Below are 15,131 nucleotides of genomic sequence, written 5' to 3' on the forward strand. Positions count from 1 at the left end.
TGCTTTAGTTCAGCCACATTACATTGGAGAGTTTTCAAGTATGTGCTGCATGTTTAAGGTCCTGCCACCGCTTCAGGACTTTGACTAGGCCACTCCAAAACTTTAATTTGGCCTTTTTTGAAATTTACTCCTATGCTTTGGATCATTGTCTTGCTGCATAATCCAGTTGTCTTCCAAACAGTTCCACTTTTGAGTTGTCAGTCCACGGAACATTCTCCCAAAAGGTTTAAAGACCATCAAGGTGTGTTTTGCCAAAATTCAGATGAGCCTTAATGTTATTCTGGGTTAGCAGTGGTTTTCACCTTACCAATCTTCCATGGAGGCCATTTTTGCCCAGTGTCTTTCTGATAGTGGAGTCATGAACAGTGACCTTTATTGAGGCACGAGAGGCGTGTAGGTCCTTTAATATTGTCCTTGGCTCTCTTGCGACTTCCTGGATGAGTAGTTGCTGTGCTGTTGGAGGAATTTTGGAAGGTCGGCCACTTCTGGGAAGGTTCACTACTGTGCTGAGTTTTTCCATTTGGAGATAATGGCTCTCACGGTGGTTCTTTGGAGTCCCAGAGCCTTTGAAATAGCTTTGTAACCCTTCCCAGACTGATGTATTTCAATAACCTTCTTCCTCATCATTTCTAGAATTTCTTTCAACTTTGACATAGTGTGTTACTGGGTAAGACCTTTTAACCTAGTCAATGCTGTTGAAAAAGTTCTATTTAAGCGTTGTTTTGATTGAACAGGGTTTGCAGTAGTCAGGCCTGGTTGTGTCTAGTCCAGCTGAACCCCATTATGAATTCAGTTCAGTTAGTAACTACGATGGCAAATACATTTTCACACAGGCCCAGTTGGTATTGGATAACTTTTTTGCTTCGATAAATAACATTATCATTTAAAAACTGTATTTTGTGTTTACTCAGGTCGCCTTTGTTTTATCTTAGATTTTGTTTTAATTTCTGAAACAATTCAGTAAGAGATCATTTTTCACAGCACTATAAATATTATAATAAATATCAGTAGTATTTTTGACCTTGTAGTTTCTCACAGATTTTGAAATAACACTTTGTTAGTAAATATAAATTTCTATTATTATGTGTTTATGACTATTACATCACTTAATTCACCGTGTGTGCAGGTACACAGTAGCTGTAAGGAGCAGTTGGGGAAGGTGTGTCCACTGGGTCAGTGTAAAGTGTCCATCATTCCTCCAACAGCTCTCAACAGCATTGATTCAGATGGTAAAGATTGCCCGACAACTGCATCAGCACCACATCTGTTTTCATCCAGAATAGAAAACCTGCAAAACCTGAAACTTCCGATAGATCAGATAACAAATTTGTTTGGTTAATTTAACACATCATCTTTGTGTTCTTAGTAATACTACTTAGCAATGTCATGTCCCATTGCCCCAGAACCACGCTTTACATGCTAGAGTCTTTTTTTTTTTTACATTTACAAACTATCTTCCCTTTATCTCAGTGATGATAAATAAAAGCATTACTGATGGAAATGGAGCCTCGAAAGTCCTTCTCATGTTGACAGGTGTTCACAAGTGACTGTGTAAATAACTGTTGGAGGCAATTTAAGAGCCACAACAATCACCATTTTGGTTTACTCCAGTCATTTGTTCTAACATTTCAAACCCTGCATCTATTGTACATCATACGATGTTTCATTAAAACACATGAATTAAGGAAATGTATACTGATTGTTTGTTAGAGACTTGTCAAACTTTGCCATAGTGGGTAATGTATAGAGTAAAGGCTGTTGTGGCAGATATCTGATTATATCTACACTATTAATACTGATGGATTAAATGAATAATTTGAAGATTTTTGATGTCTTGAAAAATCAGATATATGAGATGGTTATTTTGCCTTCTTACTTTAAAAGCAAATGCTATTTCTGCAATATACAGTGAATGCATTTAAAAAAAAATAGACTTAAAGCAACAGGATATGAGATTTTGACATTTTTAACTTTACCCACAAAACCAATTGTAATATCTAGTTGATAATAACAGTGTTCTTTGACTACAAACCCAAACTAAGTAGATTTACAGCATGTAGAAAGTGTAATTGTGTGATTCCAGCAGATTTATATGGCGTTTACACTTCACTTATGCACACAACTGAAAAACTTTTGGTGGCAAACCTGGGCTGTAGGACTGGAGTCCAGTATTGTCTTGGACTTTATTGGTCTCGCTAAATATGGTCATGGTTTTGAATGAATGTTTGTAGGAAACAGAGCCATATCATTCGTGCAATGCACAAAAGAAATGCATTGAAAAAGATTCAATGGTTTTTAGGGTCAGTCTCAACTTGGTCTTGGCCTTGATCTTGACTTAGCCTCAACCACTCTTAAGACACAATCTTGACGCAATCTCAGCTAGTCCTGGTCTTGAAATTGTCCTGGAGTTGACAGTGGCAGAATTGACTACAGCCTAATGTCAAACACAGCATGACGTAAGAACTCATCATTTATGAGCCTCTAGCACAGCGAATGTGGATTGAAACACTTAAACAGCTCTTCTGAGGAGTATCCAGTGTGAATGGGCCTGAATGGAGCCAGCAGCACATACAGTATATATGACATGTATAACATTGTCTCAGAATAAGAGTGAGTTCTCACTCATACACCAATGAACTATATGAAAGTTGTGATCAATCAGCTTCGCGGATGTCACGTTTGAATATTTTTGAATATTTAGAATATCTATTTTTTTGCCACTGACCCAAACAAAACAAGGGTTCAGTTGAATTGATGCTTTTACTGACATGAATATAGTTGGTGAAATTTGATTTATTTTTTCTTCCTCTGATGATTCACCAAGTGGTGTGAGCCAAAAAAACCCTAACAACAACCCGCTCCAAGGCTGCCTAGATACCAAACATGGCTGAAATTCAAAATTAGTCTCACAGATCCTGTACACATTCATTTAGGGGAAATATCTGCTTGTCTTGTAGGTCATGCACCTCTCTCTGTCTCTACAGGTTTCTGGAAAGCTACAAGTCCGTCCTGCTCCAGTCCTTTGCTGGTGTTGGTGAACAGTAAGAGTGGTGATAACCAGGGAGTGAAGTTCCTGCGCAAATTCAAACAGCAGCTAAACCCTGCGCAGGTCTTTGACCTCATGAATGGAGGACCACAGCTAGGGTGAGACTTACCACATGTCATTTTTAATTTCACAGAAGCACATCATTTCTACCATTATACAGCCTGTATAATGTCTAACTTATTCTACTGAATGTGTTTAATATTTCATTATACTGTGTGTAGATGGGTCAGGCTTGGAGCTGTATTTGTGTATGTTGATGTGTATGTGTGTGTATGGTGATGTGTGTGTTTGTATGTGTGTAGATTACGTCTGTTCCAGAAGTTTGTGACATTTCGCATCCTGGTGTGTGGAGGTGATGGCAGTGTCGGTTGGGTTCTGTCTGAACTGGATAAACTAGGACTGCACAAGCAGGTTTGAAATAATTAGCAAGTAATTACGTTATAATAAAAACAAGCAAATTCTTCTTGTAAGCTGTAAGTGTGTGTGTGTGTGTGTGTGTGTGTGTGTCTGTGTGAATGTTGCAGTGCCAGTTGGGTGTGCTTCCCCTGGGCACAGGAAATGATCTGGCGCGGGTGCTGGGTTGGGGCGGTTTGTGTGATGATGATGCACAGCTTCTGCAGATCCTGGAGAAACTGGAGAGAGCTACCACCAAGATGTTGGACAGGTAAAACACACACACATACACACACACACACACACACACGTTTTCACGCTTTGTCCAATTACTCTGCCAATTTAAACAGGAAAGATTTCCTGTAGCATGAAAAAGGAGAATAGAACTAAATAGATTTTTCCCCCAGTCAGATTTAAATCCCATTTGTATGAGGTTTTAAATTTGATTAAAATTGGAGCTCTGGGCTTGCATCTCAATTGCACTAGTTGTATTGAATTTATTTTTTTCCTGTCATGTCTTTCTTCTTAATGGAAGAAATTTGTGATAAGTGCAATGACAAAGTGGCCTTTCTTTCCTTTCTTTGTTTAAAAAGGTCCAATTTTGTACTTTTCTGCACTGAATATATGTTCAGAAGTATGTCGGGATATGTACAAAGACATTTAATTGGAACATCTCCATATTGGTAGATAAATAGCTGACTCTCACCTATTGTACACTACTTAGTGTGTGCTAGTTTGCATCATTACCATAACAGCCATTGTGTATATACTGTATGAGCAAATACGACTCCATTTCAAACAATCACACTGGATTTGGACTGTAATTTATAAGGTTTGAAAACAGGATTTAGGAAATACTGACTCTTTTCCTATTCTTCAGTAAATGTTAATGAAATAATTACATTGGTTTTGAGTGCTTCCTGTGCGTATTGTGTTATCAGATGGAGTATAATGACATATGAAGTTCCCACCAAAACGGCACCTGTTATTGTTAAAGAGGACGACCCGCTGGACTGTCCACTCCAGGTACAAGCTTGTTTTCTCAGGGGGTCAATAATCTATCTATCTATTATCTATCTATCTATCTATCTATCTCTATCTATCTATCTATCTATCTGTCTATCTATCTGTCTATCTGTCTATCTATCTCTCTCTATCTCTATCTATCTATCTATCTCTCTCTCTCTCTCTCTCTCTCTCTCTCTATCTATCTATCTATCCATCTATCTATATATCTATCTCTCTCTATCTATCTATCTATCTATCTAAACCTTCTGTTTAAATATATACATCTTTGATAATCTATATCACATTCAGCTCTTGTGTGCTTTAATCATGTTGAATCTTTTTTTTCCTCCAGATTACTCATTATGCTGACTCTGTCACCTCTCATCTGACAAAAATCTTGGACTCGGACAAACACAGTGATGTCATATCCTCTGCTAAGTGAGTGCATCTGTTTGTGTCACATTACAGTTTCCCTTTCAGGCACATTCAGTCTTGTTTAAGGAGCGTAATGAACAGCAGTCGATCAGGTTATTCTGCAATCGTGAGATGTGTGACACTTTTCCTTTAGTCACCTGCTTACGTCATGTAATGTTAGCAGTAATGAGATGTTCAGCTAGTCACGTACACAGTCTACAACGTCTTAGCTGAGGAATAAATTCCTTTTGTTTTCTCTGTTTTGAAGTTTATATTTTATATATTAATGCAGCTTGTTACAGAGAAAGTGCTAAAGACTTTCCTCTAGTGGAAAAGTTAGACCTTTAGCTCTGAGAGTTTCTCTCTGACACTGGAGACTCCTTCTAGAAATGTTAAATAAACATCTCCTGACAGGAAATGCCAACAATACGTTTTTGTTTGTCAAATGTCAACATGTTTTTATAATTTGTTTATCACTGGAGTGTAGAAACAATAACATATTAAGATTTAGCACATCAGCTTGAAGAAGGATAAATACAAATAAATAAACATGTAACAGTTCAGCAGCTTGTGTGTAACTCAGTAGCAACTATTGTTACCTTGTGACAATAATGCAGCATAAAGACTACTGTATATGCTGTGTATACTCTCTCTCTCTCTCTCTCTCTCTCTCTCTCTCTCTATATATATATATATATATATATTTTTTTATTATTATTATTTATTTTTTTATTTTTATTTTTTTTATTTAAGAAGCGATGTAGAGTTTTTCAGTACAGCACTACTTGGTTGAAAAAATACTTTAACTAATATCACATGACGGTTAAAGAATAGCAGTGCTTCCACATCACTAGTAAAGTGTACTTACATGCAAGGTGGGTGTTATTCCATGATCAGATTATGTACCAACATGTGAATGTTTTGCATGTTCTCGCCGTTTCCTCTGGGGTTTCCTCCAGGTACTCTGGTTTCCTTCCACAGTCCAAAGACATGCATTGTAGGCTGATTGGCATTTCCAATTGTCCATAGTGTGTGTGAGTGTGTGCGTGACTGTGGCCTGCGATGGGTTGGCACCCCATCCAGGGTGTCCCCCACCTTGAGCCCCGAGTCCCCTGGGATAGGCTCCAGGTTCCCCATGAGTCTATGTGCAATAAGCGGTGCAGAAAATCGATGTGAATGTTTTGATCCAATTATTGCCAAAAAAAAAATTCTGGTTGTAAGATTATTTTGAAATTTCTGAAGCTTGTCTTCCTACATTTTTTGTATACTTAACTGTAATAAAACTGATTATTCCTGGTGTGTGTGTGTGTGTGTGTGTGTGTGTGTGTGTGTGTGTGTGTAGGTTTTTGTGTGGGACGGTCAATGAGTTTGTAGCTGAAGTTGGAAAAGCCTATGAGAAAGCCACTGAAAACAAGGAGGAGGCTGATGCTATGGCTAAAAAGGTGCGTGTGTGTGTGTGTGTGTTTTTGTGTGCGTGTGGGAGGGAGATGTTGGGGGTGGATTTGAAGTGGATGTGTGTAGGGGGTGGTTAAACAGTGTGTGTTATGTGAAGGTTGTATAAGTGACAGTGTAATAGGTGTATTTGACATTAGTAGGCTGAAGCTCAGTGCAGCAGGCTGCAGTTCAGATTCAGCCTGATGACTCAGTCCTCTTTAATACCTTATTCTTAGATCTGTAATATTCAAATCATGCGCCATGATGTGTGTGTGAGCGTTTTCCGTACTTGCCGTGTCTTATGTACCTACTTATCTCCACATAAGACACTTAACACTGTTTGAGCTTGCCGCTGACATGTCACAGTCGCATTGTGTCGTCCTCTCCTGTATTCTAACCCTGTGTGTCTCCTCAGTGTGCCATGCTGAATGAAAAGCTGGACTCTCTGGTGCAGGCACTGAGCGAGGAGGCTGATGCTCAGCTAGTGCCTGCAGGCTCTCAGCCTCCTGAACAGGAGAGCGAGTCGAGCGGCCCGGACGCTCCGAGTGTCCCCAGACCCTTCAGATCCAAAGAGCAGCTGATGCTGAGAGCCAACAGCCTGAAGAAAGCACTGCGGCAGATCATAGATCAGGCAGAGAAAGGTCAGCACTCTGCTCACGCTAATGCAGACCTGAATTATTTATGCATGATGAGAATATTGATTTATTTAGAATTTTTTATACAGCCATACCTTGGAATATATTAAGCTTATTGAGTGGAATTATTAAAATGCGTACTAATACCACTTTCCTCCGAAGGAACTCACATGTGCATGATGAAAATATATATCACAGCAGCTATAAATACACAACAGCTTATAGTGTGTATATAGCATAAAAGCAGCATTAAATTCGACCAATATATACCAATCCACACTGTAATGAAATGATACTGAAACTAAATCATTGCTACCACCTATGATACTGACTCATCCCTTTGTCCTGCCTCCTGTTTCATCAGTGGTGGACGAGCAGAACAGACACACCCAGGTGCAGAGGATGTCTTCCACCTCTTCAATAAAAAGAGGCAGCAGTGAGGACCTCAAGGAGGCGGAGCCACGTGAGTAACATTCCGAACTATTTGTGTACATGTGCAGGCAGCAGGTAGCATCGCCCACTCAGCTCCACAGTTCTGACCAGAATAAAGCTATTTCGAAAGCTATTATGGCTTTGTGGTTAGCAGATAACAAATTAGGCCGTGCTCTCTGAGTGTGAGGGATGTTATAATCTCTCTCGCCTGGCAATCACAGTGACGCTAACCACACTCATGTATGAGGAATGGTATGTATGCAGTATGAGCAGCATGCTCATGCATGTGGTTGACTAGTAATAGGTTGACTGAGGCAGTAGTTAAGACGTTGGACTACTAATCAGAAGGTCATGAGTTTAAATCCCAGCACTGCCAAGCTACCACTGTTGGGCCCTTGGGCACGGCCCTTAACCCTCAACTGCTCAGCTGTATAGTTGAGATGAATGTAAGTCGCCCTGGATAAAAGGCATCTGCCAAATGCTGTAAATGTAAATGTAATGTAAATGAATAATGCGTTAACCTTCACCCTCCCCACTTGGTAGCTGACTGGTGGGTAGAAATTGCCCAAGGCCAAATTAGGTAGAAAATAGAGGGGGGAAAAAGGGGATCATGCTGTTGGTGCATATGGATGTTGCAAATATATATTTGTAGGTATTTTCATGCCCATTAGCACAGGTGGAAACATGATGAAGAGTGTGGGTTTGTTTAAAGGGATGGGGTTAATGTGGTTAGGCTGCTGTGGTTACTAACCAGTCAAATGTCTCATTCCCTTTAACTGGATCAGGTCGGAAACATTCGTGCAATTATAGCCAATTAGATTTTACTTCTAGATACAGTTCAGTATTTTAGACCAAGACAAAACACACTGGCTGACAGAACTTCTGGACATGTGGGGTTTTAGTTCATATTTGTTTCTCATATGCTTACAAAAGCAAGTGTCTGTTATTAATATGAGAGCCTCTGGAACATGTTTATGTGAATTAACACATGATAATCGGATTTATTAGACATTTTGTTAATTATTTGTTACGTGTGTGTAACTGGTTGTAGTCTGCGTTGTGTGTTTTATTTAATCCAGAAAAAAATTGTAGGTGGACGGCAACTGGGTCGACTTTGTTTATTCTCTCTCCTCTCTCTCTCCTCTTCAACCATAACACGAAAGGGGGGAGCACATGTTGAAACAAAATACACAAAAATCACTCAAAAGAAGGGTAAAACAACAAAAATAATCACAAAGTTGAATAAAATAAAATTATACACACAAATTAAAATGAGTACATAAGTATATAAATGATGATTTAAATAAAGATGAAACAAGATTACTGAAAACTCAAAACCAAACCTACCTCTCCCATTCAACCATAACACGAAAGGGAAGAGGAGGAGCCAAAACAGGAAATTACACAAATCAATGACATCATGACAATTAAAAGGAAAAACTACTCAGACAAACAGACAGCCACACGAGGTACACATCTCCTTTTGTGTAATTCTACACGTTAAATTTATGGAGTGTTTTCCATACCCATTACATGTGTAAATACTGTATGTGTCGATTCAGATGTATGGTTGAATTTGTTATGGATAAAATAATTCATAAATCTCTTATGTTTAGGAGGTAATCAAATCAAGGACTGATATGCGGGTGTCTCCAAAGCCAGTTTGGAAAAATAAAGTTTTGAGCTTGTTTTTTTATGCTAGGACGAAGGTCTCAGTAGGTGGTGGTGTTATTGCAATTGTGGACAAAATTGGGTTCGAAAATCTCAATGTGCTACGAGATACACGATATACATCCTGATTTGTAGGATGATCTCATTTATATCTCTGATCTCATACTAAATAGTCTTCAAACAAAATACAACATAAAACAAAGTCAACCTGAGTAAACACAAAATACAGTTCTTATTTATTTATTTTCTTTTATTGAATAAAAAAAAAATTACCCAACACGTACCACCCATGTGAAAAACTAATTGCCCCCTTAAACTTAAAATCTGGTTGTGCCACATTTAGCAGTAATAAGTGCAACCAAATGCTTCCGATAACTGGAGATCAGTCTTTCAGTTACTTCTAGGACTAGGACATCTATGTTTTGGATCATTGTCTTGCTGCATAGTATAGTTGCACCTGAGTTCAACTTAGGGATTGAAGACCGGCCATTCTCCTTTAGGATTTTCTGCTAGAGAGCAGAATTCATGTTTCCCTCAGTTACTGCAAGTTGCCCAGTCCCTGTAGCAGCAAAGCATCCTCACACCATCACACTTCCACCACCATGCTTGACCGTAGGTATGATGTTCTTTTTGTGGAAATCGGTGTTTGGTTTATGACAGATGTAACGGGACCCCTGTCTTCCAAACAGTTCCACTTTCAACTCATCAATCCACAGAACATTCTCAAAATATTTGAGGATCATCAAGGTGTGTTTTGGCAAAATTCAGATGAGCCTTAATGTTATTCTGGGTTAGCAGTGGTTTTCACCTTGACACTTCCATGGAGGCCATTTTTGCCCAGTGTCTTTCTGATAGTGGAGTCATGAACAGTGACCTTTATTGATGCAAGAGAGGCGTGTAATTCCTTTTGTCATTTACATTTACATTTATTCATTTAGCAGATGCTTTTATCCAAAGCGACTTACAAATGAGAAAATACAAGCAAAGCGATATATCAAGCAGAGAACAATACAAGTAGTGCTACCATACAAGATCTAAAACTAGTTTCAATTAAAAATCCAGAAAGAAACACTTACCAGTTACTGTTCGCCTGGGTGAATAATTGCTTTTGCTGTCCTTGGCTCTTTTGTGACTTCCTGGATGAGTCGTTGCTGTGCTCTTGGAGGAATTTGGGAAGGTTGGCCACTTCTTGGAAGGGCCAATACTGTGCCATTTTTTATTTATTTATTTATTTATTTATAATTGGAGATAATGGCTCTCACTATCGTCCTTTGGAGTCCAAGAGCCTTTGATAACTAGTTTTGTAACCCTTCCCAGACTGAAGCATTTCAAATCACCTTCCTCTTCATCATTTCTGGAATTTCTTTCAATTTTGGCATAGTGTGTTACTCGGTAAGACCTTTTAACCAACTTCATGCTGTTGAAAAAGTTCTATTTAAGTGTTGATTTGATTGAACAGGGTTTGCGGTAATCAGGTCTGGTTGCGTCTAGTCCAGCTGAACCCCATTATGAATGCAGTTTCATAGATTTGGGGAATTAGTAATTACAGGGGCAAATACAGTTTCACACAGGCCCAGTTAGTATTGGATAACTTTTTTGCTTTGATAAATAACATTATTATTTAAAAACTGTATTTAGTGTTTACACTAAATTTGCCTTTGTTTTATCTTAGATTTTGTTTTAATTTCTGAAACAATTTAGTATGAGATATACACAAAAACAGAAGTATACAAAATATGAGCCAATAAGCCAATATATAATAAATATGATGGTGAAAGCCGTCTGTCATTTTCATCCAGCCATATTTAGCAGTTGTACAGTAATTTTCTTTCCCTCTTAGGTCAAAGTGCCCTGAATCCCACAACCCCCATAGTGCTGGAGAAAGCAGACACCTGCAACAGCACCACAGTTTTTACTGAGGAGTAAGAACACACACACATACACACACAGAAACACACACACACACTGTCCGACAGAGACACATTGTCTGATCTTAACTGTAGCTCTAAAGTACAATATATATTTATATATCAGTTACATGCTACATATGTATTTATTATACTAGATGTTTTCTTACATTCTCATGGTTCCAGAAATAATGGGGATCATAATTCTGTTAATGGTTTCCGTACATCTCACTCAATAATCATGGCAGCATTGTTGTGTGTCTGTAATGCGACTGTAATAAAACATTTCCTACCGATTTGTTCATATAAATATTTATTCATTTGTCCATCTTCTCTCTTTCTCTCGGCCTCTCTCCACACACAGGCAATGCACAGAGAAGTGCGTGATGAATAACTACTTCGGAATTGGCCTGGATGCCAAAATTTCTCTGGAGTTCAACAACAAGAGGGATGAGCACCCTAAGAAGTGCAGGTGCAGTAGGAGGCTATTTTTCCACTCTCTCACCTGCATTGCTGGATTCTAGATCGGCTGTAGGATGAATTTATGTAATTGCGTGCTGCTTTCTGAGAGCACATTGATTTCTGCGTAGTTGTGAGTCTGTGCTGTTAACGTACAATGATGTAATTCAGGGGTTCTCAGACTTGTTACATTCAATGAACTTTTTAACTGTAAACAAGAAGAAAGAAACAAATCATGCACACTCACCGTACTGATTTATAAACAAATTATTAAAACATTGGCACACTGCAGTAATATTTTGGCTGTTTACTGGAGCCAGATAGGTTTTTCTTTTTTTATTCTGAACTCTCCAGCCATAGATCCCATTTTTAATAGAATTAGAAAATCCTAGACCCCCTGTTTGAGAGCTTCAGAGGCCCCACATACAGAACCATGGATCTGTATGAGATCAAATGTGAACACTCACGTCACTGCTTCTTGCACGTACTCTATTATTTGTGACTTGTACACTTTTGAATGTTCACTGTTTATTAGTTAGGCAGTGGAATTTATTCTCTGTTTTGTTTCACTCCATTGCTTTTCAAATAATAATTCTTCATGTGTGATATTTTAGGATTCCAGAAATTTCTCCAGTTCATTTAGTTTATTCAATTCAGTTCCATTTCATTTAGACAAAATGATTTTACATCACATTTCAATATAAAAAATGACGTATATTGTTACTGGACAACATTTTGAAGCCAATCTTGCAATTATATTCAATTTTGTATTTGCAATTATATTCAAAAATATTTTTCACCTGTAGTTGTACAGTAGCAGAAACCATAATATTGATCGTTTAACTGTGGCGTATACGATTGTTGACCCCGATTACAGCAGCATGGGAGACATCTGAAGACTACGCTCTTCTGCTGTTTCAGATGAATGAAATCTGATTAAATCGGTCAGACTAGTATCGCCCGGCGGAAATTACTTGAAGATGTTTATTTGTTGCTGGTAGTGGTTACTTTGGCTTTTAGCAGAATTATTTATCTAATTGAACGTTGACCTGTGAATTCCACAAGCATTGTGAATCAGAAGAAAAAAAGTGGGCGGGACTGCGGTTGTCACGATTATGAAGACGGAGGTGGATGCACATGCAGATTCAAGGTTTAATGAAAGTTCAAGCAAAACACAAAAGACAATAAGTATACGTGAGCAAGGAAAACAAACATAAACCAATACCTAGGAGACGGGAGAGCATAATTACATAACCTGAGGCAAAAAAATGCCAGATAAAGGAGTGAGGTGTGAACTAAATATGTGAGCTAAATATAAACATGTGCTCGTTACCAGAATGAGAGTCAGGTGCGGGTGGTCATGTGACCGTGATGCAGCGGTGCAGTGAATGCTGGGAATTCAGGTCCCGAATCCCTTGCGGCAATTCGTAACAGTGGTCTGTTTTGTCAGAACAGAAATGGAGATGCTTATTATAAAGTAGCTGACTTTTGCCTCACTGTTTCCGAACTGTTATACATATCAGACAAAAAATAGAACCATCTCATTCACCAACATACACAGATTTTCTTGGATTGGATTTTCTTGTTAGCAATGTTGGCATTGTACAGTTGCAATCAAAATTATTCAACCCCCATTGCAAATCAGGTTTATTCAATTCAATCCAATTCAATTTTACTTGTATAGCGCTTTTTACAATAGACATTGTCTCAAAGCAGCTTTACAGAAATATCAACACGGTATACAGATATTAAAGGTGTGAATTTATCCCAACTGAGCAAGCCACTGAGTGGCGACAGTTTATTGTCAAAGTTTACAGACTTTCAGCTGTTTGCGATGAACAAATCAAACAAAAGTTATTGAAATAGTTCAACACAATGAATGCTTCAAGTGGTTTCCCCAAATTCAACTGAAAATGCAACTTATAATGATTTCTCCAGTTTCAAAATTATTCAACCCCCTGAATAGAATCCCTCACAACAGCACAAATATGCAAAGCAGGTGTTGTCTCAAGCACACCTGATGCAGCTAATCAAGGGCTTAATTAGTTGTAGCAGGTGTGCTTGAGCTGGAACACATGAAATACCTGAACTGGCTAGAGGCAGAAAATACAAAATATATATATATATATATATATATATATATACACAAAATACTGGCTAGGGGCGGAAAACTAAGCTATCAATAGCTGCAAGCAGATTTCTGCGAAGGCAGGTTGTGAAAAACCCTCGAGTGACTGCAAAAGACCTGCAGCAAGACTTGGTGGTAACAGGCACTGAGGTTTCAGTGAGCACTGTAAGGCACGTACTAAACGCAGAAGGTTTCCATGCTAGAATTGCAAGTCGTACACCACTACTGACCCAAAAGCACAAGAAAAGTCGTCTCAAAATCATATAAATAAGCCTCAGAAGTTTTGGGATTCTGTTCTGTGGAGCAATTAAACAAAAGTGGAACTTTTTGGCACGATGGATCAGCGATACGTCTGGAGGAAGAAGAACGAAGAAAAAACACTCTGTCCACAGTTAAGCATGGTGGTGGCTCGGTGTTGCTCTGGGGCTGCTTTGCATCCTCTGGGACTGGAAACCTGCAGCGTGTGCAAGGCACGATGGATTCACTGAAGTAGCAGGAAATCCTAAGAGAAAACATCATGCCGTCTGTGAGGAAGCTGAAGCTTGGGCGTCATTGCACCTTCAAACAGGACTATGATTCCAATCATACCTCAAATTCCACCAAGGCTTGGTTGCAGAAGAAGTCCTGGAAGATTCTACAGGGCCATCACAGTCACCTGACTTGAACCCCATAGAAAGTCTCTGGTGGGATTTGAAGAAGGTGGTTGTAGAACACAAACCCAAGAATATTACTGAACTGGAGGCTATTGCTCATGAGGAATGGGATAAGATTCCTCAGGAACGCTGCCAGAAGCTCTGCATCTCGTTTGCAGCAGGTCATAAAAGCAAAAGGGTGTCCTACTAAGTAGTAAAGATGCTTGCCATGAAGGGGTTGAATAATTTTGAAACTGGAGAAGTTATTATAAGTTGCATTTTGAGTTGAATTTGGGGAAACCACTCGTTCATTGTGTTGAACTATTTCAATTGCTTTTGTTTGATTTGTTCATTGCAAACAGCTGAAAGTCTGTAAATTTTGACAATAAACCTGATTTGCAATGCGGATTGAATAAATTCGATTGCAGCTGTATAATAGAGTGTTACGTGTAATGCGGTGTTGTGTATTAACATGTATTGATGCTGTGATTTCGGTCTCCCTCTGCCCTCAACAGCAGTCGCACGAAAAACATGATGTGGTATGGCGTCCTGGGGACCAAAGAGCTTGTTCAGAAAACCTATAAGAACCTGGAGCAGAGAGTGCAGCTGGAGGTGTGTGTGGGTGTGAGGCTACTCACATAACTTCTCTGAACAATGAGGAAATGTGCTGTGTGCAACTTTTATTACGTATTAGACATGATTACTTGTGGGTGGCGTGGTGGTTGTGTGTGGGGTGCTTGTTTTTCTTGTCTTGTGCCAACTTTCAGTTATTGTGTAGTAAAAAACCTCTCTCTCTCTCTCTCTCTCTCTCTTTCTCTCTTGTCTCTCTCAGTGTGATGGTGTGCCCATGTCTTTGCCCAGTCTGCAGGGTCTGGCTGTGCTCAACATCCCTAGTTATGCAGGGGGCATAAACTTTTGGGGCGGCACCAAGGAGGATAATGTGAGTCTCCTTGTCTTGCCGTCACGTACATT

The 15,131-nt window shown here is 39.0% G+C and overlaps 1 protein-coding gene across 3 annotated transcripts in view; it reads left to right on the forward strand.

Moving 5' to 3' along the window:
- Nucleotides 1-15,131, forward strand: part of si:dkey-172j4.3 (diacylglycerol kinase delta) — a 95,257-nt gene that overhangs the window by 69,583 nt on the left and 10,543 nt on the right. For all 3 annotated transcript variants that reach the window (XM_053629413.1, XM_053629412.1, XM_053629411.1), the window contains 13 exons: nucleotides 1,127-1,229; nucleotides 2,985-3,144; nucleotides 3,349-3,457; nucleotides 3,571-3,710; nucleotides 4,381-4,465; nucleotides 4,800-4,885; nucleotides 6,204-6,303; nucleotides 6,711-6,936; nucleotides 7,295-7,393; nucleotides 10,874-10,955; nucleotides 11,305-11,412; nucleotides 14,675-14,771; nucleotides 14,992-15,099. In XM_053629413.1, coding sequence (XP_053485388.1) covers nucleotides 1,127-1,229; nucleotides 2,985-3,144; nucleotides 3,349-3,457; nucleotides 3,571-3,710; nucleotides 4,381-4,465; nucleotides 4,800-4,885; nucleotides 6,204-6,303; nucleotides 6,711-6,936; nucleotides 7,295-7,393; nucleotides 10,874-10,955; nucleotides 11,305-11,412; nucleotides 14,675-14,771; nucleotides 14,992-15,099 — 1,503 coding nt within the window. The remainder of the gene's footprint in view (nucleotides 1-1,126; nucleotides 1,230-2,984; nucleotides 3,145-3,348; nucleotides 3,458-3,570; nucleotides 3,711-4,380; nucleotides 4,466-4,799; nucleotides 4,886-6,203; nucleotides 6,304-6,710; nucleotides 6,937-7,294; nucleotides 7,394-10,873; nucleotides 10,956-11,304; nucleotides 11,413-14,674; nucleotides 14,772-14,991; nucleotides 15,100-15,131) is intronic.

Source organism: Ictalurus furcatus, chromosome 7 (genome assembly GCF_023375685.1).
Source record: "Ictalurus furcatus strain D&B chromosome 7, Billie_1.0, whole genome shotgun sequence".
Lineage (NCBI taxonomy): Eukaryota > Metazoa > Chordata > Actinopteri > Siluriformes > Ictaluridae > Ictalurus > Ictalurus furcatus.